At 37.9% G+C, this 23969-nt stretch overlaps 1 protein-coding gene across 5 annotated transcripts in view; it reads right to left on the bottom strand.

Moving 5' to 3' along the window:
• capn7 (calpain 7) overlaps positions 1 to 23969 on the bottom strand; it is a 34531-nt gene that overhangs the window by 6167 nt on the left and 4395 nt on the right. For 3 of the 5 annotated variants that reach the window (XM_012964502.3, XM_012964503.3, NM_213688.2), the window contains 14 exon segments: positions 22380 to 22488; positions 21321 to 21478; positions 20338 to 20405; positions 18390 to 18590; positions 16750 to 16836; positions 15438 to 15564; positions 8376 to 8461; positions 7447 to 7540; positions 6829 to 6975; positions 6309 to 6415; positions 4794 to 4914; positions 3833 to 3977; positions 3538 to 3637; positions 608 to 743 (listed from right to left, as the gene is read on the bottom strand). In XM_012964502.3, the coding sequence (XP_012819956.2) occupies positions 608 to 743; positions 3538 to 3637; positions 3833 to 3977; positions 4794 to 4914; positions 6309 to 6415; positions 6829 to 6975; positions 7447 to 7540; positions 8376 to 8461; positions 15438 to 15564; positions 16750 to 16836; positions 18390 to 18590; positions 20338 to 20405; positions 21321 to 21478; positions 22380 to 22488 (1686 nt within the window). 5 annotated transcript variants of the gene reach the window in all.

The raw sequence follows: 23969 nt of genomic DNA on the forward strand, positions 1-23969 counted from the left end.
GACAGCATACCAAAGAGAGAAATAACACAAAATTACGATAGTAAAAATAGAAAGATAAAAGAACACAAGTGCCTAACATCTAGAGATACACAATCTATCAGGAGGATAGTATTTTTATAGAAACTAAGTATCCAGCGAAAAACAATAATCGGGAACTATGAGTACTGGCTGAAACTTTAGTCCCCCCACAACTTATTTCTTTTATATAAGTCCTGTGAGTGCGGATCCCTTCATTGGTGTATCTTCTACTTTCTTTGAAGAGTTGCTTGAAATTACTTTTCAAAAAGTTTAAGTTGTGTTTAGGTGGAGTTCCTCTTTAGTGATATTATGTACTGTAGATGATGAAATCCCCAAATTCTTTTCAATTTTACGTTGAACCTTTCTGGGATCTACTCTTTTTATACTCGTACAGTAATAAAGTCATATAACTGACATGTTGCCAATAGATATTTATCACACTAGTAAAAGGTAATACATAGCAGAGGTTCCTAGAAAAATCTATTACAATTTCTCTACTCAATTCTTATCCTGCCATACTGACCATGTGATGTTCTGATTAAAAACAAACAAACAAACAAACAAATAAAGCACCATCATTCACACAAACCTTGTCAGTAATGTGCCTGCTCAGCAAAATCCACACTGCAGCTCCCCCTTTTGGACAATGGACTTCCAGCTTGTACTGTGGATTGTTAGCTAGGCTGTAGGCGTCCTTTACTGGACCCTGCTTTGCATCCCATGTGCTTAAGAAAAAAGTCCATGTTAAGAAATAAACTGTACACAAATTACAATGTTCTTTCTCTGCTAGTTTGTATTTATACATAAAAAGGGGAATTATTACCATATTTTTTGTCTTAATGAAGACAGTCTCTAAAGACAGCACAAAAAGATCAACCCGTTTTGTTTAATGCTTATCATTTGCTTGTTCTGCCTGGGGTCCAACTAATGGCCAAATGGAATTTATGGAAAGAGATACTAAACATGCATTCACACAGAATGGCCAGACCAGCCTATAATACTTCTGTTAAAATGATTTTGGCCCCATAAACAGATATGTGCAGAACTACTTGAACAACATGTACATAACAAACTCTCACACTATCTAACTCCCAACTTGACTCGTTTCAGTCTGGCTTCCGCCCCCATCACTGTACAGAAACTTGACTTACTTGCTGCCAAAGCAAAGGGCCACTACTCTCTCTTAAAGAGGATTTGTCACCATGAGAAATAATTCCAATTTCTTTTCTATTGTGTTTGTTAAGCAAAATTAACTTCACAAACTATATAAATGATATAAAACTTGTTTCCTTCATTCTTGGGAATATACAATCACAGCAAGCAGGCAGCTGCCATTTTGTGGGCACTGTTGTTAAAGCAAGCTTTGTATCACCCCAAAATCTTGTGTATGTGCCAGAATGGGGGACCTGATGCCCTTGCCCATGCACTGGCTACAAAACTAGATGGTGAGAAGGTAGGGGGAATGTGAGTGCTGAATGGAAAGTTTAAGTAATTGCCTGCCCCGACTCGGGCAGGCAGTATATGATTGACAGCTGGGAATTTAAAATGCATTTATAATGGGTTTGAATATGTTAATTTAAAAATGAATTTTGGATTCATGTTTAATTTGAAAAGGACTTTTATTATACAGCTTTTTATGTCTGGGTGACAGGTCCACTTTAATCCTGCTTGACCTTTCTGCAGCTTTTGACACTGTCGATCATTCTCTCTTGCTCCATATTCTATCCTCGCTGGGGATTCGAGATAAGGCTCTTTCTTGGATCTCCTCCTATCTTTCCAACCGTTCCTTCAGTGTCTCCCATTCAGCCTCCACCTCCACTCCTCAGCCTCTCTCAGTTGGGGTACCTCAAGGCTCTGTTCTTGGACCCCTTCTATTTTCAATCTACACCACTGGTTTGGGGTCAACTAATCAGCTCCTTTGGATTCCACTATCATTTATATGCAGACAATACCCAAATCTACCTCTCTTCCCCAGACCTGCCCTCGCTCCTAGCTTGTGTCTCTGACTGTCTAATTGCAATTTCTGCATTCATGTCCTCTCACCACTTAAAGATCAACATGGACAAAACTGAGCTGGTCATCTTCCCACCCTCCAACTCCGTTTCTCTTTCACTCCTCACATTCAAACACTCTCTAAATCCTGTTGGTTCCACCACAAAAACATTGCACACATTTGACCTTTCCTCACTCATGAGAGCCAAAATTCTCATCCACACCTTTGTTATATCTCGCTTAGACTACTGCAACTCACTGCTCTGTGGGCTTCCCCTGTCTAAACTGACCCCACTCCAATCCATCATGAACATGAATGCTGCCAGACTCATACACCTCTCCTCCCGCTCCACAAATGCCGGCCCTCTCTGCCAATCCTTGCACTGCTACAGGATTCAGTTCAAGATACTTGTACTCTTCAAAGCACTCACTAGTGCCACACTGCTCTATTTAACCACCCTAATCCCCAAGTACACCCCCAGACGTAAACTTCGCTCTACAAATTACCTCCTTTTCTCCTTCTGACTCATCACCTTCTCTCACTCTCGCATCCAAGACTTCTCACGCGCTGCAACGATCCTCTGGAACGCCCTTCCCCGTCTCATTAGACTCCAAGCCTTGAAATGGTCTCTTAAGACTCACCTTTTCACGTAAGCCTATAACCTAAACCCCCCCAAACATTCACTAACCACTGGTTTTCACCTCTCACTCTGCACTTACTGTCACTTTACACACCTACATGAACTCTAACACCATCCTAGTTACCCTGACCTTATGTCTCAGCCCTTCCTTTTAGAATGTAAGCTCTTGCGAGCAGGGCCCTCCCCCTAGTGTCTCCGATCCTCATCCAACGTAACTGCAAACCATTTTTGTGAATTGTTTATATGTACATGTTAACTATTCTGCCTTTTGTACCACTCTTTTCTGTAAAGCGCTGTGTAAATTGATGGCGCTATACAAATAATAATAATACTACTACAATAACCAACGTAGCAAAAATGCACCAAATAGGTAGATAGCGATAGTTCCAGACAAATTGTATTTACAAAATTTAAACAAAATGTCACTATTTGTTCATGGAGCAAAATTACTGAATTTTCAAAATATTTGGGGCCATTTATCAACACTGGTCAAATTTGCCCATGGGCAGTAACCTATGGCAACTGCAGCTGGCTGAAAAAAGCCACTCACTGACTGGATGCTATGGGTTACTGCCCATGAGCAAATTTGGCAATTCTTGATAAATGAGCCCCATTGTATTTTAGTACATTTTCACTTTACTTTGCATTCACTGATTTACTGATTTAAATTTACTTTTTACTGATTATATACAATGTGACTATTAATACCTTACTAATAAATCCATTTAATCAACAGTTCAAGGGGCAGGTGGGGTTCTGCACAGCTATAAGACTTCTGTATGTCTGGATTTTGCCTTATGCACAAATTACATTGTACATTGTGTCTTGCTTTGGTTCTGTAATTTTTAGTTCCTGTATACTAAATACAAATATATATTGTACATACTTGTGTATGCAGGTGGATTCTTTGAAAAGACTTGGGTTCCAGCTCAAGTAGATTACATCATAGTACTGACAGAGATCTTCCCATGTTATCCAGAAAATACCTGCAATTACACAATGCAGTAAATGTGTGGTTTGCTTCTTGGCTATTACTTTGTACAAGGGCAAATAGATAGAACAAATAATACAATCAGTTGGCTTGGTCAATCCCATGACTGCTTAAAAAAAAGAGACTTAAAAAAATATATAAGAATACAGGTAAAGTGGTTATTACCAAAACTACATATTGACTATATTACCATTGTCAATTTTCTGTGCTGTCCTCGGGTCAAAGTTTAAGAATTTTTGGAGTTCTGGAGTCCAGCTTCTTTCATCTTTCTCACAGAATCTTCCTTTCCATCGTAAATGGCTCCAGGGATTCTTTAGCTGAAGAAACCTTAAAGACTTAAAAGCAGAAAACATAATTAAAAAAAAGTACCCCTCCAGAATATTTATGATACCAATTTCAACCACCGGTTGTGCCTGGTTAAGGATACTGCATGTTGGATCACCATTTCGTCCTCTACTGTCCAGTATAAACCTGAGGCCCCTTCCGATATACTAAACTATAATTTATATGGTTTAAAGGGCCTCTGATAGTTGTACCACCTGTACTCCCCAATGGCTGACCTGACTAAGTCATTTTGGCATTTTACTACCAACAGATTAGTCACAATAGTGCCACCTAGAACACTACATTTATTCTGCAGAAAACTTTACCATACGTGAGTAAACAGCCCTAGAGGCTCCCTCCATTTGTTTACAGCAGCTGCCATTTTAGCTTGGTCTCAATAGCGTCTGTGCTGCAGCTCTCGCTGCTGGTACCTGCTGTTTACACAGAGTTGGGAGAAGGGGAGCAAATCCTGATGGAAGGGGAAGGAGGGGAGGAGCAAATTCAGTAGACTTGTGCCCTGAAGAATTTTTCTGAGAGCAGGAAGTCTGATACAGAAGAACATGTATACACAAAAGAAGAAAAGAAATCCTGAGTGCTTATGGCTGTATTTAAATAGACCCTTCTGATAAAGCTTCCTTAGTATTAAGCTTTCTTTCTCCTGTAAAGGGGTTTTATTATCACAAGGCACATATACACTATTTATATGTCACAGCCTTGTAAAATTCAAGCTACTCCACAGTTCTTAAGATACTTTACCAGCAACCAACCCCTATAACCTGAGCAGACCGTGTCAGGATAGGTGATGAGACTGTGGGGCAAAACTATACCTTGTATTCCCTTATGTCCAAGACAGCATATGCATGTGTAGGAACCAAGCCTCTTTTTTCTCCTTCTTCTTCAGTCATAACCCCTGTAGCTGTGGTAATAAGGACATCACCTTTGTGAAATCTGAAAGAAAAAAATATCATTGCAAAAAAAAAAAAAAAAAAAAAAAAAAATAATTGCACAGGAGAGCTTTAACCCAATTCTGGCACCTAAACTTAAATAGCAGTGTACGGCCATTAAGTGTTATATAAAAGGGTATTTGTGAAGGGCCATCAAGATAGGGTGGGGCTGTAATACATTTTAAATAAAATAATAGCAGCCTGAAGATCTCTTTTAATGTAGAAGCTACAGAATAAAGTGGCCATCCAAGTCCCCTTAAACATGTTTTAATAAAAAATGAAATTTTTAACAGCACTGCAAAATTTCCCATCTTCACTGTAGCACAGACCACATGACACAGACTATAAATAGGAATCCCTGCTTGTGCTGGGCCTGGTGTCTTATTCTACCTGAACACTTAAGAGGTAAAGTAAACACACACACACACCCACCCCATGGATATGGATGGATCAAACCTTCTATATTATTAAGAGAAATAAACCTCAAACATATACATAAGATAGTGGTAGTTGGGGGTCTGCAAAGGAACAGTACACAAAGAGATAATATATCCAAAGTATTAAAATCAGTACTGATTCTGAAAGGGACTTTGTATGTTCCACTTATTTAGGCTATTCCTTTTAACATGCATTTTCAAACAGACAAGCTTAAATAATACGTATAGAATTAATGGCACAAATGTGTTGGGGGCCTACCATGGTACCATGGAATCATTGCACTAGGCCCACAGTGTTTTAAAATGGCTCTGAATAAAGATGTACATTCTACTAAATTTCCTATTTTGCAGCGTTTTAGTAAACCAACATATCTATGCACAAGATAGTGGTGGTTGAGGGTCTGGTAGGACACAAAAAAAGATAACAAAAGGAAAGTAGAAAACAAGTTTTAGGTTTCTGATGAATGTGGAGTGCCAACCTTAAAATCATGGAAATGTCTTTCACCACAGTGGTCAATCACATTAGTAATAGCATTTCCTTTTGTCAACAAATTTACTGCTTAGTACTTCATAAGGCTTAGTCTCAGGGGTCAACTATCAACATTTCCATATCAACTCAAGTCTTCTAAACAAATGGCTTGGAGGGCCCCATAAACCTAATGCTTATTCCTCCTCACATTTTTGTCCTGCCAAGTGTATGCAATCATCCAGTCACCTAAAAGTTTGGCAGTCTACATAGCCAGGTGCCAGAATACCCCCATATTTAAATGGGGTATCAGTATATAACATGAGAAAAAGAGATAAAAATAAAACTGGTACTTATTACAGGTTGCTCCCTTTCATATAACAAAAGCATGCTGCTAGGTTTAGGGGTTATGCAATGGAGCTCCCCCATATCAAAAACATGGTCACTAATGCCTTTTCATAACAATAAATACACCTAGCCACTGTTTTGCAGTACCTTTGGTATAACATTCTGAAAGTGCTCTCTTTATCAAAGGCTTGATTGTCTGAGTGCATAGCTATTCTCTCAGGTATCCATCCAGTAAGTGCATGCAAGTCAATGTTCTGCAACACAAAACAGTTGGTTATGGTTAGTTCATTATTATAACAATAATGAAAGCTTAGCAACATCTTAGATTACTAGTTTAGTTCACATTAAAAGTATCTTTTAGTAAGGCAGTAACATTAAATCAAATTTACAAAAGGAGTTTCTAACAGGAATGTGCTATACTAGCATATGATTAGCAATGGCCAATTAAGTTATTATAATAACTTGTATAAGTACAAAATGAAAATGCACTCTCTGCTAACCATAATTACATTTAGTGACCTCCTGGGGTGGAGGCAAGATAATAGTTTGCCCCCACCCCCTTGTTCACACAAAAAAGGAAATCCGAAAAGATTTGGCTCTTCCTTTATTTATAAAAGTATAATTGGGACACGTTTTTACAGTTCATTTACAAAGCATTTGCACCTACCGAATTCGATCCGGGAAAATCATATCCACCCATTACTTTCATGTATGCCTTTTCAATCAGTGACACCCACAATTCATTCTTGTTATTAGAATAGGAACAGAGAAGCTCTCCACTGTGGTCCACAGGCAGAAAATCATCTATTATAACCTTTACAGAAAAACAGATATTGTTCAAAGTCCTAAGAAATCAAAGCACAGTTCTAAATAACCATTAGTTAAAAAAAAGTCAGCATATCAAGCAGGCTTTGTAACTTCTCACAATGTTGATGCAAAAGAAACTTGGGGGTCTTTGTCAGGGACTCAGAAATACTACAGTCAGAAGAAGACTCAAGTTTTTTTATTTTTAGGGTGTTTGAAATGCATTGAGATATTTTGTTATTTATGTAACAATAAATAGAGCTATGTTATACTTTTGAGTGCCCTGTGTCAATCAGTATTTGCTATGTAGCAACAACTAGGCTGAAAGCATATGCACATCGAGAACTTCTACAATTTGACCCCTCACACGGTACCACCTAATTTTATTGCTTGTGCCTCAATCCCTTTAGTTGTAGACATTTTGCCAGGGCAGCTTGGAAAAATCCCTTTAAAAGTATTAGAACAGAAACAAATCACTTACCTTTCTTGGGACTCCATTAATATGCAGTTTCACCATATACTTCCCACAAGGATTATATTCAGGCTCTCCTTTTTTATTCTGTGGATAAATTATGCTATCCAAAAAGAAAAAAGCCTCTTAGAAACTACATATAGTGAAGCATTTTAACATCAAACTAGGGGTGCATCTAAATTTAGGTTTTGGTTGGAGAGTTGGTCAAATTCAAGCAAATTTATTAGGATTCAGCTGAGTACTTAGAACTTAACTACAATGAATCTAAAACCTTAAAGTCATGTGGCTTTAAAGCACTGGCAAACTGTCAATAACAATCATTAGAGAACAAACAATTGTACAGTGTACTGCAGAATTATAAATTACTTAAATGGATATTATTTATAAAGTTACATATATACATTATATATATATATATATATATATATATATATATATATATATATATATATATATATATACACACAGTGGCTTGCAAAAGTATTTGGCCCCCTTGAACTTTTCCACATTTTGTCACATTACAGCCACAAACATGAATCAATTTTATTGGAATTCCACGTGAAAGACCAATACAAAGTGGTGTACATGTGAGAAGTGGAACGAAAATCATACATGATTCCAAACCTTTTTTACAAATAAATAACTGCAAAGTGGGGTGTGCGTAGTTCTATGGGGGAGGGATCTCCTTCCTCGTGTCTCTTTTAGCACTTTTTATTTAACTGTACTTTGGACTTTGTATTGAGCCGTTTGTTTTATTAATCTATTGTTCTGCTGTACAGCACTGAGTAAGTCGCACTTAAATTGCACATAAGTAAAAATATACATACTGTGTAGCACACAATTTGTGAATGGAATTTTATTGTAGAATACACTGTGTGCAAGTAAGTGAGGTCAAATATTGCAGGCTACAAAATCCATGTTATCAATCTGTTTTATACCTTGTGATGAGTTTCTTGTTGTAGCGCCTTTCATAAGCAGCACTAATGGCGAGAGAGGCCACGAAGGAACAATCAGATACAATTGTCTGTTTGCAAAATTAAAAAAAAAAAAAAAATACATATATTTTATATACCAGTTAGAATTTTTTCCATATTTTCTGAGCACACAGTAAAACATTAAAGGATCAGTAACATCATAAAATAAAATATTTTCTTTCTACATATAAAGTTTGGATCTCTTGATCCAAATAATAATTTTGGGCAACAAATATCCTGTTATATACAGGAGGAAAAATAAGTATTGAACATGTCAACAGCTTTCTCAGTAAATATATTTCTAATGGGGCTACTGACATAAAATTTACACAAGTAATCCACACATACAAAGAAATCAAAACAAATAAGTCTTTAAAATTAAGTTCTGTTGTATGTGTAAGGGTTCATTCTATAGTCCTGTTTATTCATGATCCCTTGTACACAATTCACCATGAATGGCTGCCCCTATAACTAAACAGCAGCTTAATTACATAAACTGTAGATGTGTTTCTCAAACAGACACATACTTTACCAGTGAAAGGGAACACTATATTTAAAAGCATACAAAAAAGAAAACCATTTTTTGCTAGTCCTTTAACCTTTTTAGTGCCACAGGACGTAGAATCTACGTCCTGGGTACTAAAGGACCTAAGTGCCACAGAACGTAGATTCTACGTCCTGGGGCACTTCCGGGTTTGGGAGCGGAGAAGCGGCTTTTCAAGCCGCTCCTTCGCTCCCAGCTCGTTCCCCAGCCTCCAGACAATAGTCAGAGGTGGGGAACGAGTGGCCCCTGGGGCGCGATCGCCCAGGGGCCACATAAGAAAAGGCAGGCACGTGAAATCCATTCCTGGATTTCACGATCGCCTTCTGCCTTTCTCTGCTCCCCCCCCTGCTGGCCCCCCTGCTTCCTGCTGCAGATACTCACTCCGGAACGGCTGCGTGTGTGTCTCCCTGCAGATCCACGATCTCCTACACAGGTAAGTGGCAAAAACACACATACACACACATAATACACTAATAATACACTAATACACACTTATACTCACATTTACACACAAACACATACATTTTAGGGGAGTTGGGAGATTTCAAACATTCACAACACTTACACTTACACACACTTACTTGCATACATGCACACAAAACACATTTTACCTAATGTACACACACACTTACACACTTATGTAATTTTGTAATTTTTTTTTTTTTTCTAATCGCATCGTTTTTATTCCTGCCTGAAAAAAATGTTTTATTGCCATTGCGGATAGTGTATTCGCTAACCGCATTGCGCAATATCTTTTGTGTATTATTTTGGGGTTTCTACTACATTTTCTGTGATTTTGGTGGATTTTGGGGTATTTTACTGCATGTTTAGCCATTTTATAGCATTTTCAGTTATGCATAGTTCTTGTTCGCTTGATTTTCAGAAATGTCACAAAAACCGTTCTGTTTAGCATAGCTTTGTAGTTTGTAGTAGAAAGTTTTATTTACCCATTTTTGTTTTGTCAGAATGTGTACTTTCGGAAAATATATGGTTTTCTAGGGTCTCCTTACTGTTAGGTGGTCGTATGGCACATAATACACATACCGGGTGCAAAAACTGCATGAGCCGAAGCATCTTATGTGAAAATTCATATGCACTATTTTTACTTGGGTGCCCCTGTACCCCACATAGTTTGGTAAATCTATGCATATAGGGCATCAAACTGTTCAGTAGACCCCTGGCGTTCATATTTAGAATGTTTTATGTTGATACGGTACAAAATGTGGGGGTACATAATGGGGTAAAATGCAAGCTTTGTGACAATTTTCAGAAATGTCATAAAAACCGTTCTGTTTAGCATAGCCTTGTAGTTTGGTAGTTTGTAGTAGAAAGATGTATGTACCCATTTTTGTTTTGTCAGAATGTGTACTTTCGGAAAATATATGGTTTTCTAGGGTCTCCTTACTGTTAGGTGGTCGTATGGCACATAATACACATACCGGGTGCAAAAATTGCATGAGCCGAAGCATCTTATGTGAAAATTCATATGCACTATTTTTACTTGGGTGCCCCTGTACCCCACATAGTTTGGTAAATCTATGCATATAGGGCATCAAACTGTTCAGTAGACCCCTGGCGTTCATATTTAGAATGTTTTATGTTGATACGGTACAAAATGTGGGGGTACATAATGGGGTAAAATGCAAGCTTTGTGACAATTTTCAGAAATGTCATAAAAACCGTTCTGTTTAGCATAGCTTTGTAGTTTGGTAGTTTGTAGTAGAAAGATGTATGTACCCATTTTTGTTTTGTCAGAATGTGTACTTTCGGAAAATATATGGTTTTCTAGGGTCTCCTTACTGTTAGGTGGTCGTATGGCACATAATACACATACCGGGTGCAAAAACTGCATGAGCCGAAGCATCTTATGTGAAAATTCATATGCACTATTTTCACTTGGGTGCCCCTGTACCCCACATAGTTTGGTAAATCTATGCATATAGGGCATCAAACTGTTCAGTAGACCCCTGGCGTTTATATTTAGAATGTTTTATGTTGATACGGTACAAAATGTGGGGGTACATAATGGGGTAAAATGCAAGCTTTGTGACAATTTTCAGAAATGTCATAAAAACCGTTCTGTTTAGCATAGCTTTGTAGTTTGGTAGTTTGTAGTAGAAAGATGTATGTACCCATTTTTGTTTTGTCAGAATGTGTACTTTCGGAAAATATATGGTTTTCTAGGGTCTCCTTACTGTTAGGTGGTCGTATGGCACATAATACACATACGGGGTGCAAAAACTGCATGAGCCGAAGCATCTTATGTGAAAATTCATATGCCCTATTTTTACTTGGGTGCCCCTGTACCCCACATAGTTTGGTAAATCTATGCATATAGGGCATCAAACTGTTCAGTAGACCCCTGGCGTTCATATTTAGAATGTTTTATGTTGATACGGTACAAAATGTGGGGGTACATAATGGGGTAAAATGCAAGCTTTGTGACAATTTTCAGAAATGTCAAAAAAATCTTTCTGTTTAGCATAGCTTTGTAGTTTGGTAGTTTGCAGTAGAAAGATGTATTTACCCATTTTTGTTTTGTCAGATTGTGTACTTTCGGAAAATGTATAGTTTTCTAGGGTCTCCTTACTGTTAGGGGGTCTTATGCCGCATAATGCACATGCCGGTAGCTTATATTGCAGTGTATACACTTTGTATGCACTAACTTCCTTTTGGGGTCTCTAAATGCCAGATACATCGGTGATCCTATGCACAATGGGCATCAAACTGTTCAGCGGACCCTTGGCTTTCATATTTAGGGTGTGTTTTCTTGGTACCTAATGTTATGTGGGAGATAAGGTGCTTGAAAGTGAAAGATTTGAGGTGATTTTCAGGTATTTCACCAAAACTAGCAATTTTGGGAAAGCACTGCGACTCTGTAGTTTGGAGTAGAAAGACATGGGTACCAATTTTGAATTCGCCCGAATGTGTACTTTGCAAAAATATATGGTTTTGGGGGGTCAATGTATTTTTTTGTGTTTTTACCCCACAGAAAATGCAGTAAATGTGTTGAATTTTCAGTAGCTAAAGAGATCTCCTGGGTAATTTGTATGCACTAACTTCCTTATGGGGTCTCTAAATGCCAGATACAGTGCTGATCCTATGCACAATGGGCATCAAACTGTTCAGCGGACCCTTGGCTTTCATATTTAGGGTGTGTTCTTTTGGTACCTAATGTTATGTGGGAGATAAGGTGCTTGAAAGTCGAAGATTTGATGTGTTTTTCAGGTATTTCACCAAAACTTGCAATTTTGGGAAAGCACTGCGACTCTGTAGTTTGGAGTAGAAAGACATGGGTACCAATTTTGAATTCGCCCAAATGTGTACTTTCCAAAAATATATGGTTTTGGGGGGTCAAAGTATTTTTTTGTGTTTTTACCCCACAGAAAATGCAGTAAACGTGTTGAATTTTCAGTAGCTAAAGAGACCCCTGGGGCAATCTCTATGCACTGACGTCCTTATGGGGTCTCTAAATGCCAGATACAGTGCTGATCCTATGCACAATGGGCATCAAACTGTTCAGCGGACCCTTGGCTTTCATATTTCTGGTGTGTTTTCTTTGTACCTAATGTTATGTGGGAGATAAGGTGCTTGAAAGTGGAAGATTTGATGTGTTTTTCAGGTATTTCACCAAAACTAGCAATTTTGGGAAAGCACTGCGACTCTGTAGTTTGGAGTAGAAAGACATGGGTACCAATTTTGAATTCGCCCGAATGTGTACTTTCCAAGAATATATGGTTTTGGGGGGTCAATGTATTTTTTTGTGTTTTTACCCCACAGAAAATGCAGTAAATGTGTTGAATTTTCAGTAGCTAAAGAGATCTCCTGGGCAATTTGTATGCACTAACTTCCTTATGGGGTCTCTAAATGCCAGATACATTGGTGATCCTATGCACAATGGGCATCAAACTGTTCAGCGGACCCTTGGCTTTCATATTTCGGGTGTGTTTTCTCGGTACCTAATGTTATGTGGGAGATAAGGTGCTTGAAAGTGGAAGATTTGATGTGATTTTTAGGTATTTCATCAAAACTGGCAATTTTGGGAAAGAATTGCGGCTCAGTAGTTTGGAGTAGAAAGACATGGGTACCAATTTTGAATTCGTCCGAATGTGTACTTTCCAAAAATATATGATTTTTGGGGGTCAATGTATTTTTTTGTGTTTTTACCCCACAGAAAATGCAGTAAATGTGTTGAATTTTCAGTAGCTAAAGAGATCTCCTGGGCAATTTGTATGTACTAACTTCCTTTTGGGGTCTCTAAATTCCAGATACATCGGTGATCCTATGCACAATGGGCATCAAACTGTTCAGTGGACCCCTGGCTTTCATATTTAGGGTGTGTTTTCTTCGTACCTAATGTTATGTGGGAGATAAGGTGCTTGAAAATGGAAGATTTGAGGTGATTTTTTAGAATTTTCATAATTTTTTATAGAAAATGCTAAATTCAGTAAAGCATTGCCGTTTGGTACTTAGGAGTTGGAAGACATAGTTACCCATTTCGGATTCGTCAGAATGTGTAGTTTTCAAAAATGTATGGTTTCCTGGGGTAAACCTAATATTCCAGGATTTTTGGCTTTGGAATGTAAAGTATGCCGTATTCTGCTGTAATGCTTTGAAAATTTAGTAATTTACTGCTGGGAGTTTTTGATCTATATAAGTCAGAAATCTCAATAAAACTATACATATCAGGTATTGGCACGTTCGGGAGACATGAGGCTTTCCAAATCAGTTGAATTTTTGTCCATAAAATAAAATGTGTTTCTGGTATAAATCCTTATATCATGAAAAATAGCATTTTTTCTTTTTTTTTTTGTATTTCAAGCTCTAAATCTTGTTCCAGAAGTGGAAATACACAAAAACTCAGGTAGATTTGGAAAGCTCAGGTTCTCCTGAAAAAAACAATATATAGTTTGCCTACCTAAACTTAACCCTGCCCCCAGTAAAAGCCCCTACATTGAGAGAGCACAGAATGTTTACAAAACGTCTGGCACTGGGGGGAACTGAAATGACGAATTCGGCTGGCACTTAAAGGGTTAATGTTCTCTTTACATGTACAGACTTATGATGATTTGCTGCCCCTGCTCCCGTGGCCTCTTATACAGTATTTGCAGTTGCTTACATATTATAACTGAATATGAACTTTATATAAAATGTCTCCTTTAAATTCATTTTTGGTTATTTGTGGTTTTTGAATTATTTAGATTTTAATGAAGCAGCTCTCCAGAGTGGAATTTCAGCAGCTATTTGGTTACTAGGGTCCAAATTACCCTAGCAATCAGACAATAATTTGAATAAGAGACTGGAATATGCATTGGAGAGAGCCTGAATAGAAAGGTAAGTAATAAAAAGTGACAGTAACAATAAAATTGTTCCATTACAGAGCAATTGTATTTTGGCTGCTGGAGTCAGTGACCTCCATTTGAAAGCTGGAAAGAGGCAGCAAAAAAGGCAAATAATTCGGTGGACACAATTATAACAAATAGAAAACAAATATTAAAACTGTAAAAGAGAAAAATGAAGACCAACTGACCAATTGAAAAGTTGCTTATAATTATTCTATTACATGTCAAGGTGAACCAACCCTTTAAGTGATATAATAAAGATAATATTTCAGCAATGTTAATGGGTTAAAAAACTAGTAGCCTTTCAACAACGGATACTATTGTCACCTCTTTATACAGTGTTTCCATTTAATCAAGAGACTTGTTCATGTACCTGTCTGCAGTAGAAATTAGCTCAGGACCCCCTCAGCAGATAACTATAGATATGTGAAATAATTTACTTCATAATAGTGGCCAGAGAGTAGTCTGAGACATGAAGACCAAGGTACCACCATGATACCCCCTTTATAAGCTTGCAGGCTTTACCACAATGGACTTTGCAACAGCACATGTTTTATGCATGTGCTCCCCCTGCCCCACCAAAAAAAAAGTAATTTAACTGAGCTGCATCCAAAAGGGCCATGTTCTTTTGGAGGGTCTTCTATGATTTGTTTCACTTGCAGATACACCATGTAGTATAGAGCTTCAAAGTGGAGTTCTGTGTTTTTAAACTAGCTGTGCCATAACAATGAGGTTATTTATTCCAGCATGATAAAACCCATTTAATGTTGGACTGCCATTCAGAAACTGCCTGAAACTAGTCATTAGCTGTAAAATATGGTGTTGAATCTGTTAACTCTCAGTATTCAGCTTTAAATGACATTGCCTGTACAAGCTACTATATAACCTATTAATAAAACTTAAAACAACGGTTCTCAAAGTTTTATAAAATGTTGTATGATATTGGAGTATTGACTGATAGCTTTTGGCTGATATAATGAAATTCTAGTAAAGAGTTTATTACCCTCAAACGTTTTTTGTAATGGTATTTACCAACTTGAGAATCCATGCAGCATTAAATAAATTACAATAACAGCATACTGACTCTTGAAATGTACGATACTCTATGGTAGATCAATAACAAGGGTCTAACTGAATTACCTGCTTTATGCTGAAACTTGACACTGTGTAAATCATAGTCGGATTGTTTGTTATATCGTCTGGCCTCACCCATCTAGAGAATATGGCTTTCTGCTTGGGGGAGAGCGCCAACTTGCCCATCTTGTCTCTAGTTAAAAAATGTCATTAAGTCAGTTTTTTATCAATTGATATTTTTATCAAATAACCTTAAAAACCTTAACATGCTGCACACTAATTCTTAACAAATATAATGTTTAGTGGACAATTTTAAGGGCTTATTGTGTATGTTTTCTGAAAAACAACCAACATGGATTTCTGGGTAAGGAGTCTTTCTGTAATTTGGATTACCATGCCCAAAATCTACTAAAAATACATTGGTTTTTAAGTTTCAGTGTAACTGTTTTTCATTAAAAGCATTTTATAAACTGAACCATAAAGGCTAAGTGGATAAAATGTTTTTAATGAAAAACAGTTACATTGGTTTTTATGTTTCAGGGGAACAGTAAATGGTTCTAGTAGTAATAAGTAGGGTGTTCAGCTACCCTGTCTAAACACAGAAAAATAGTTGTGTACTATGCAACAAGCTAAGCTGTATTGTAGCCAATAAATCTCTTACAAATATGCTTCCTGTAGGAAATGTCTTTTCTCTAGTAGAAGGACAAAAGAACTGAAGGGAAGAGGAGGAGCCAGCACTATACAGAGTTGAGTAACTATTGTCCTATCCCTGAAAAATACTTTAGGCTAGGAAAATTGTATGTAGAGGTAAAGTTCCGAGAATTTTGCAGAGGACTGTCTATTTTTTTCTTTAATAAATTTCTCTTCCCCATACCTTGATCACACATAGAGCCACATGAAAAGGGCTAATAGTGCCTAATATAATACCATTATGAATAAATTATGTTTATTTCTGGTGGGTGAATATGCACTGCCTTCCCACTCCCCGTCAGAGAGTAAAGAAAACATTCACATAAAATAAAACTGAAAAGTGTTGCTCAGTATTTGGGGGATCTGTAATAAAGGTTGCAATGTTTGCTACAAATCTGGTCACCTATAGCATTCACTCTGGTAGCATTTACTAGTCATTAACGCACATCTTATTGGTTACTGTGGGATACTGCACCTGGGCAAAATTTGTGCCTTTTATTCCATAAGAGGGTTAAAACCTTGCAATGCTTATAGCTCCCACAAGGGATTTAATCAATGCTGTTACTAACAGTGCAGGTGTCTGTAGCACACACCTACTAAACACTAATAAAAATGTGACAGTCATGCAATAAAATGCTGCATGAGTTTAGTGCAGTTAATTAATTTAAAAATAAATGTGTTTACTTACGAGAATGGCATTGGAAAAGCAAAACGTTCTCTCAGGTCAACACTCATAAAAGGCACATACTCTATGCCATTTATCTTTGAAGTCTTTCTGTTAATTGAATAATATAAAAACAAGCATTTTATTGTTAGCAAATCATTAAAGAACACCATAACACAAAGGGATATTTACAGATATAAATCATGTTGACTAAAATCTCATTAGCTTGCTTTTGTCTTTGTGCACTGTATAAATTGGCAATATCTCCCTTAGGGCTGTGGCACATGGGGAGATTAGTCGCAGGCGACTAATCTCCCGAAATGCCATCCCACCGGTGAACAAGTTAACTTCCACGATTTCGGGAAATCGTGGTGCCACTTATGCCATCCCACCGGCGATTTCAATTATCGCCGGTGGGATGTCATTTCGGGGAAATTATTTGCCTGCGAAAAGGGAGATTTGTCGCGAGCGACTAATCTCCCCGTGTGCCACAGCCCTTAGGTAGTATGATGTTCACAGTGAATAATACAGCTGAATTCTCAGAATGGGCATTGGCTACCTCTAACATCAAGGTCAAAGTGCAATATCTTGACAATGCATCATTGACTCGGACACTAATGGCACTTTTAAAGCCAATGGCCTACTTGAAGTTTTCTTTTTTTCCTTTCAAACACATACACCATCATATCAGAAAAAAAAGAATAATTGAGCCTGTCATTCCTAAAATAATACACTGATTATTGTAGATTGTAAGCTCTTTTGGGCAGGGCCCTCTTCACCTCTTGTATCGGTTATTGATTGCTTTATATGTTACTCTGTATGTCCAATGTATGTAACCCACTTATTGTACAGCGCTGCGGAATATGTTGGCGCTTTATAAATAAATGTTAATGTAATGTAATGTAATGATTATACATGGATTGGTACAGGAAGCAAACTATGCATTTTCATTTTCCCAACAAGCATTAAACAAGAATATTTCTGTTCCATTACTAGAATATGAATTGGGCTTAAGTTCAGGGAAAGACTGGCAGAGTTTCCTGAACATGGCTACAAAAACAGGGTTGGTTAAACTAAATTTTAATAATGTAAATAATGAAACCAAAAATACACAGAATACATTATCTAAAAGGTAAACCACCTCAGCTTAAGGCTACATGAGAAGCATTATGCAACACATGACAAAACTGGAGTTTCTTTTAAAAAAAGCCAGTACCAGAACTGTTGTGTGCTTCCCATACAAGTAAGCAGCAGGGTTGGTTTTAGGCAGATCATCTCTGCCTGCTAAAATATGGTAGTGTAGCATACACTCTAACCTTCCATGATTTCCAAGTCAAATATATGGAAAACTCTACTAGTCTTCTCTGATCGATACAGTGAACTGAAATCAAAGCTATGTGCATTCATTATCACTCCTTCTGACCTTAGTTTATTAAAGTTAAACAAGGAAGAATAGTGTTGCCATCATCAAGAACTTTGAAGCTTTGTTTCACTTTTTAAAATTTTAAATTTGCCCCAGGGTCTTATTACAAAAGCAACTGCAGACCAGGACTTAAAATGAAAAAATACAGTGTGGGAATTGGAACTGTATATAAAACAAATGCATTAATTAAGCAGGTGTTTATATTATTTTTAATGTCACATAGACCTAAATGTTGTCATACCTGAGCACTTCAATCTCTTCAGCTGTATACCTAGGGCGAGGAGGTTCATTACTTAATGCTGGCCTAGTGCTTTGAGGCTTATCATTGAGGCTGAAGTCCGGTCCAAGAGGAAAGAAGGTTCTTGCAGGCTGGCTGGATTTTGCTGCAGCTGCTTTATCTTTAGCTGATAATTTGGACATGGACTCTTTTAAGGATTCTGCTCTAAAAAGAACAAAACAATCTGAATATACAACAGCAAGTGCAGTGGGCTATGAGCAATTTGGATGCGATCAGCAATTTTTTTTTTTTTTTTAGCAAGTTTGCACATAATGTCAATGTTATTGCTGCTGCAAAGAAAAGTTGTATCCAACATGTCAAAACACACACAATTGACCTTGCAATCTGGCACGAACTAGCCACAAACGCATTGAAAATTTACTGGATGCTATAATTGTTCAAAATGACATCGGTGCTAGATTCTTTAGACACAGTTGCACTGCATATATTGACACTGGCCACGGAACTGTGGAGCTACTGCCAGCTTGAAGGTGACGGAAGCTCTAGGATTCTTCAGCGCCAAAGTCACACTGCAGGAAGTGGGGGCACAAAACACCTAACTCAATCCAAGGTGACAAGAGTTATACACTAAATGGTCCTTACTTGAAAAGGATCTGGGGATTATTGTAGATATCAAGTTGTCTAATTCCAGGCAGTGTCATTCTGTGGCTACTAAAGCAAATAAAATGCTGTCCTGTATAAAAAAAAGGGAATTGACTCAAGGGATGAAAACATAATTTTGCCTCTTTATAGGTCCCTGGCAAGGCCTCACCTTGAGTATGCGGTGCAGTTTTGGGCTCCACTCCTTAAGAAGGATATTAATGAGCTGGAGAGAGTGCAGAGACGTGCAACTAAACTGGTAAAGGGGATGGAAGATTTAAGCTATGAGGTTAGACTGTCGAGGTTGGGGTTTTCTCTGAAAAAAAGGTACTTGCAAGGGCACATGTTTACTCTATACAAGTACTTTAGAGGAGATTATAGACAGATAGGCAATGTTCTTTTTTCCGATAAAAAAAATCAGTGCACCAGAGGCCGCCCTTTTAGATTAGAGAAACTTTCATTTGATGCAGCGTAGGTGGTTTTTCACGGTGAGGGCAGTGAGGTTGTGGAATACCCTTCCTAGTGATGTTGTGATGGCAGATTCTGTTAATGCATTTAAAGAGCAAGGAAAGGCTACTACTGTAGCCCTCAATATAGTGTAGAGCTCCCTTGCCCAAAGTAAATCGCCAAATTTGTTTTTTAAAATAATTGTCACATCTCCCAAAAATTTGCTTGTAACAAGTGTATTTGCAGCCTGTCACGACCACCATCTTGGATTCCCGGATTCCCCTGCTCGCAGCACCCCCCCCCCCCCTCCGTGATCAAACACCCCTGCTCGAACCCCCGCCGTGGCGATCAACCACCCCCCCCAACACCCCCTCCCCGCTTGCCTGCAGGAGCGATGCATTATGGGAATCCTCTTTATCCAGCTCTGCGTTTTTTATTCCAGTTTGGCTTCAGATCTTCTGAACAGGTGCCATATGGGGAGACTATTGAGACAACTGAAGGTATGCCTGCAGCTTGAGATTAACTCTTTACTAGCCTTCCCTCCTCCTTTAAGAGGGGCCTGGATGAGTTCTTGAACAAGCATTGTTTACAAGGCTTTTGTGATACTACAAAAAATCTACAGTTAGTATTGATGTTGGCATATAGGATTTATGTATGCGAGTGCACAGATAGGTCAGTATAGGTTTGTGTGTTTTGGGTTTACTTGGAAGGGTTGAACTTGATTCAACCCTAGGTAACTATGTAAGGTGGCCCATTGCAAATTGTTCCAAAATAAAAATAATACTACAAGGTTATTTGAACATAACTTCCACTTTAATAAAAATGACACAGCCATATTAGATTCCAAGAGGAGAGTTTTACTCACCTGTCTAAGGCTTGCCTTGCTAACTGTTTCAGTTTTGCTTGTAGGTTTTGATCTACAGTTTCGTTGGACTATGAACAAGTATTCAAAACAGAGAAAAAAGTTATTAAACAAGCATTATATACAGCTGATGATTGATAAATACTTGACATGCCATAAAGACAACAGATGTTAGCAGAATGTGACTCCCCTGGGGATAGCTTATGTGCTGCTCATTGTGGCAGTGATAGTCCTCTCTGTCTTCACTATAAGAAATGTATGATGTTCTCCGCTTTCCAAAGTGGCTATAGTTGCTGATCACTGATTTATATAGCGACTCTCAACTTGATTTCCATTTTATTTTTTTTACACCAAGGCTTAACTTAATTAACATCCCAGTCTCACTGATTTAAAAGATCCCAAATGAAATAAGAATCCATCCTTATGTGTGTTACAATGTGCTTGACTTATTATTCGGTTGTTCAGTGTCAGACTGGAATACCAAGAGCCCACCAGAGAACCAGACCTCAAGGGCCCCCTGTAAACCGATCTAAGCCCACTGTATATGCACAACAAAGTGCACATTCTTTGAACTAAAATACAATAGGTGTAGTTAATAATTATTAAATAACACAAAATAGCAAATACAGTAGAACCCCAATGTTATGTACCCAAATTTTAAGGTTTCCTGGAATTGCCACTGTTTTTCATAGCCCCATGAAGGCAAGTGGTGTCATTTTCCCCCCAGATTTTACATTTTCACTGTTGGGCTTTATTCTGAAGCACCAGATAAAAAGAGGTCATGTGAGCTTTTTCTCCTTCTGGCACAGGTAATTTTATTCAGAACAGCACCGAATGGTATACTTTCAGCGACAGCACCTTGATGCCTCTGGGCAGCAACAGGCCAAGGGCACACAAATTAGTCACAGTTACCCTTAAAGTAAAACTTAATTGGTACGTAGAGCTGAACAAAGTTATTTGTAATGTAGATCTCAAATGTATTATACCGTATTTATACACAGCTCCACTGCTTCTGAGTAGAGTTCAATGGCCTCTTCTGCATTGCCTTTAGCATCTTCATCAAAGGCCTGAGTGACAAGGAAATGGGCTCGTTCAAGGTCCAACTGCTGCTTTGACTTTAATGGCCCAGCATTCTGTGCTTGCACTATATCATTGAAGAATTGGAGGATTAAAGGTTTAGAATTCACATAAAGCTATGACAGAAAAACCCTATAGATAAAATACAAATAATTACTTTTAAACTGAAACATAAAAGTGTTTTTGCCATTCCCAGCCAGCTGTCACCAGCTTTTGCTACAGACAACATGCTTCCCATTTACAGATGCAGTGTCAGGCAGGGAAGGGCCTTTGAACCGCTACAGTTTAATCTACAGTCCAAATGTCAGGTGTGCCATAGGCCTTACTATGTGCTATATAAAATTTTATTCATCTTTATTTAATGCGGTTATTTTGGACTGATTCACAGGTAGGAGCTGGGTAAGGCAAGAGATAAAAACTATAAAGAATTGTCAGACAAAAATAAATTTGCATATATTAGGAAAATCATGAACTGTTTTTTCACCAACTAAATTAGTGATGTCAAGCAGCTTTCCTAACAGAAGCCCTATCAAAATAGTAAGCACTAAAAGAAAAATAGTGCAACATATATGAAACCTTTACCACCCAAGGAGCATATAGAAATGTTGTGAGTACTATGAGGAAATTAAAACCCTCTGCAATCTACACAATAATAAACATTTACAAACACATTGTTGGGAAAATGCTTCATTATATGCTATTCCAACTAAGAACACAAGCTGAAGAGAAGTATGAATATTGCCTGCTCAATTCATTTTATTACATGAAGATGTGTCTTTCCTTGTAAGAAATGCAGAGTGCTTAATTTTAATGCTGAAGTCTTTCAGATCTGTTACATTCCTTTCAACTGGCTCACCATTGTGGGAAACCAAATTCACCTTTCTTAACATTATTTGGGTTGGTTACAGCTGAGAATTTCAGACTTCTGGGTGAACATGTAATGAGGGACAAGTTCTCTTGCCTCTTACCTGCACTGTAAAGGGCTTCAACTCTCTCCATGTACTCATTTATTTTGCCTTGAATATTTTCTAAAGTTGACCCAGCCATACTGGCATAAATTAGGGCTTGTGCTGCTTCCTGAAAAAAAAGGAAAAAAGGAAAAGCTCAGCATTTTTTTTCTAATATGTGATAGAATGGGTCACAGTGTTTTCCATTTCTTTACAATGGGATACCATGTACCCATTTCCGTTGTGTAGGCTTTGCAGTTCTAACATAGCAATGCATGTGTTAACTTAATTTATGCTTTCCTGTGGGCCTATACTCAATAAAAACAGAGGCCAACACTGAACACAAAATATGTTAATTTGTTTTTGCATTTAGCGTTGGTCTCTGTCCCTGTGGGGGGACCTACAGTGAAGCCTGAGATTAACACAGGTTGCCATGCGCTGCTACACAGAACTGCATTGCACAGAAGAATTATTTACAACATTACTGTATACAAGGGCTAAGCATCACAGTACATCAGGCCCATTTCATCAGTAACACTGGGCTAGAGGCAGTGAAACTGTATTCCAGCTTACTAAAGGATAGTGCTGCACTGAGCCCAACAGCACTGGGTCACTGTTAAGTCATGTTAGAAGGTTGGGACCTTCCCCAAGACAGAGAAAGGAAATATATAGAAAATTAAAATAGCCATTTAGTAAATGCATACTTATACGATATACCTAAATGCCATATACAATAAGTATAACCCTACAACTCTGTGTGTGTTACATTTTATTTGTTCTGACACATACGGGTCATATAATGCAAATATTATTTCCCCATAGTTTTCAATCCACCAATTTCCACTATGTAAACTAAAATAAATGCAGAACTGAAATGAAGCAATACTGTAGTTTTTCTGTGTGTGTCATCGTGAGTCCTGTGTATGTCAGGGTTCCTAGAGTCATGTCTAAAGGCCGGTGTGCATCAGGGTTTCTAAAGTCATGTCTAAAGGCCTGTGTGTGCAACAGGGTTTGTAGAGTTGTGTCTAAAGGCCTGTGTGTGTCAGGATTTCCATGTTTCCATGTCCAGTATTGTGTATGTCAAGATGTTTCAAGTCATGCCTAGTGTCCTGTGTATTAAGGTTCCTCGGGTCCTGTCCTGTGTGCGTTAAGCTTCCTAGGGACCAAGCTAGAGCCTTGTGTGTATCAGGGTTCCAAGGGTCATTCAGAGACCTGTCTGTGTCAGGGTCCCAGATCAACTGCAGAAGTCAAATCTCCTGTCTGACAACATTGCTAATCAAAAGAATGGATAATCCACTAATGACTATGGCAGATGCAATAAAGGTCCAACAGCATTTGTTGTCTTATGTGGTGCTCATCCAACTGGATTTTCCAGTCTTCTCTTGTATAACTAACTTTGCAACAGTACTTCACATACTCCGTCATCATAGTCTGTTGTGCAGTGAAAATCTGTATAACAGATTTATTTAAGCAATGCTGAATAAATGATAATAAATGTAACTTTAAACCTTTATATCAATTATGCATTTCAAGTTTCCCCTTTATTTCCAATTTGGGTAGAAATAAAAGGAATCAGCTACAAATTAACACAAATCCATTCTTAATGCCAGG

Source organism: Xenopus tropicalis, chromosome 6, assembly GCF_000004195.4.
Source record: "Xenopus tropicalis strain Nigerian chromosome 6, UCB_Xtro_10.0, whole genome shotgun sequence".
Classification (NCBI taxonomy): domain Eukaryota; kingdom Metazoa; phylum Chordata; class Amphibia; order Anura; family Pipidae; genus Xenopus; species Xenopus tropicalis.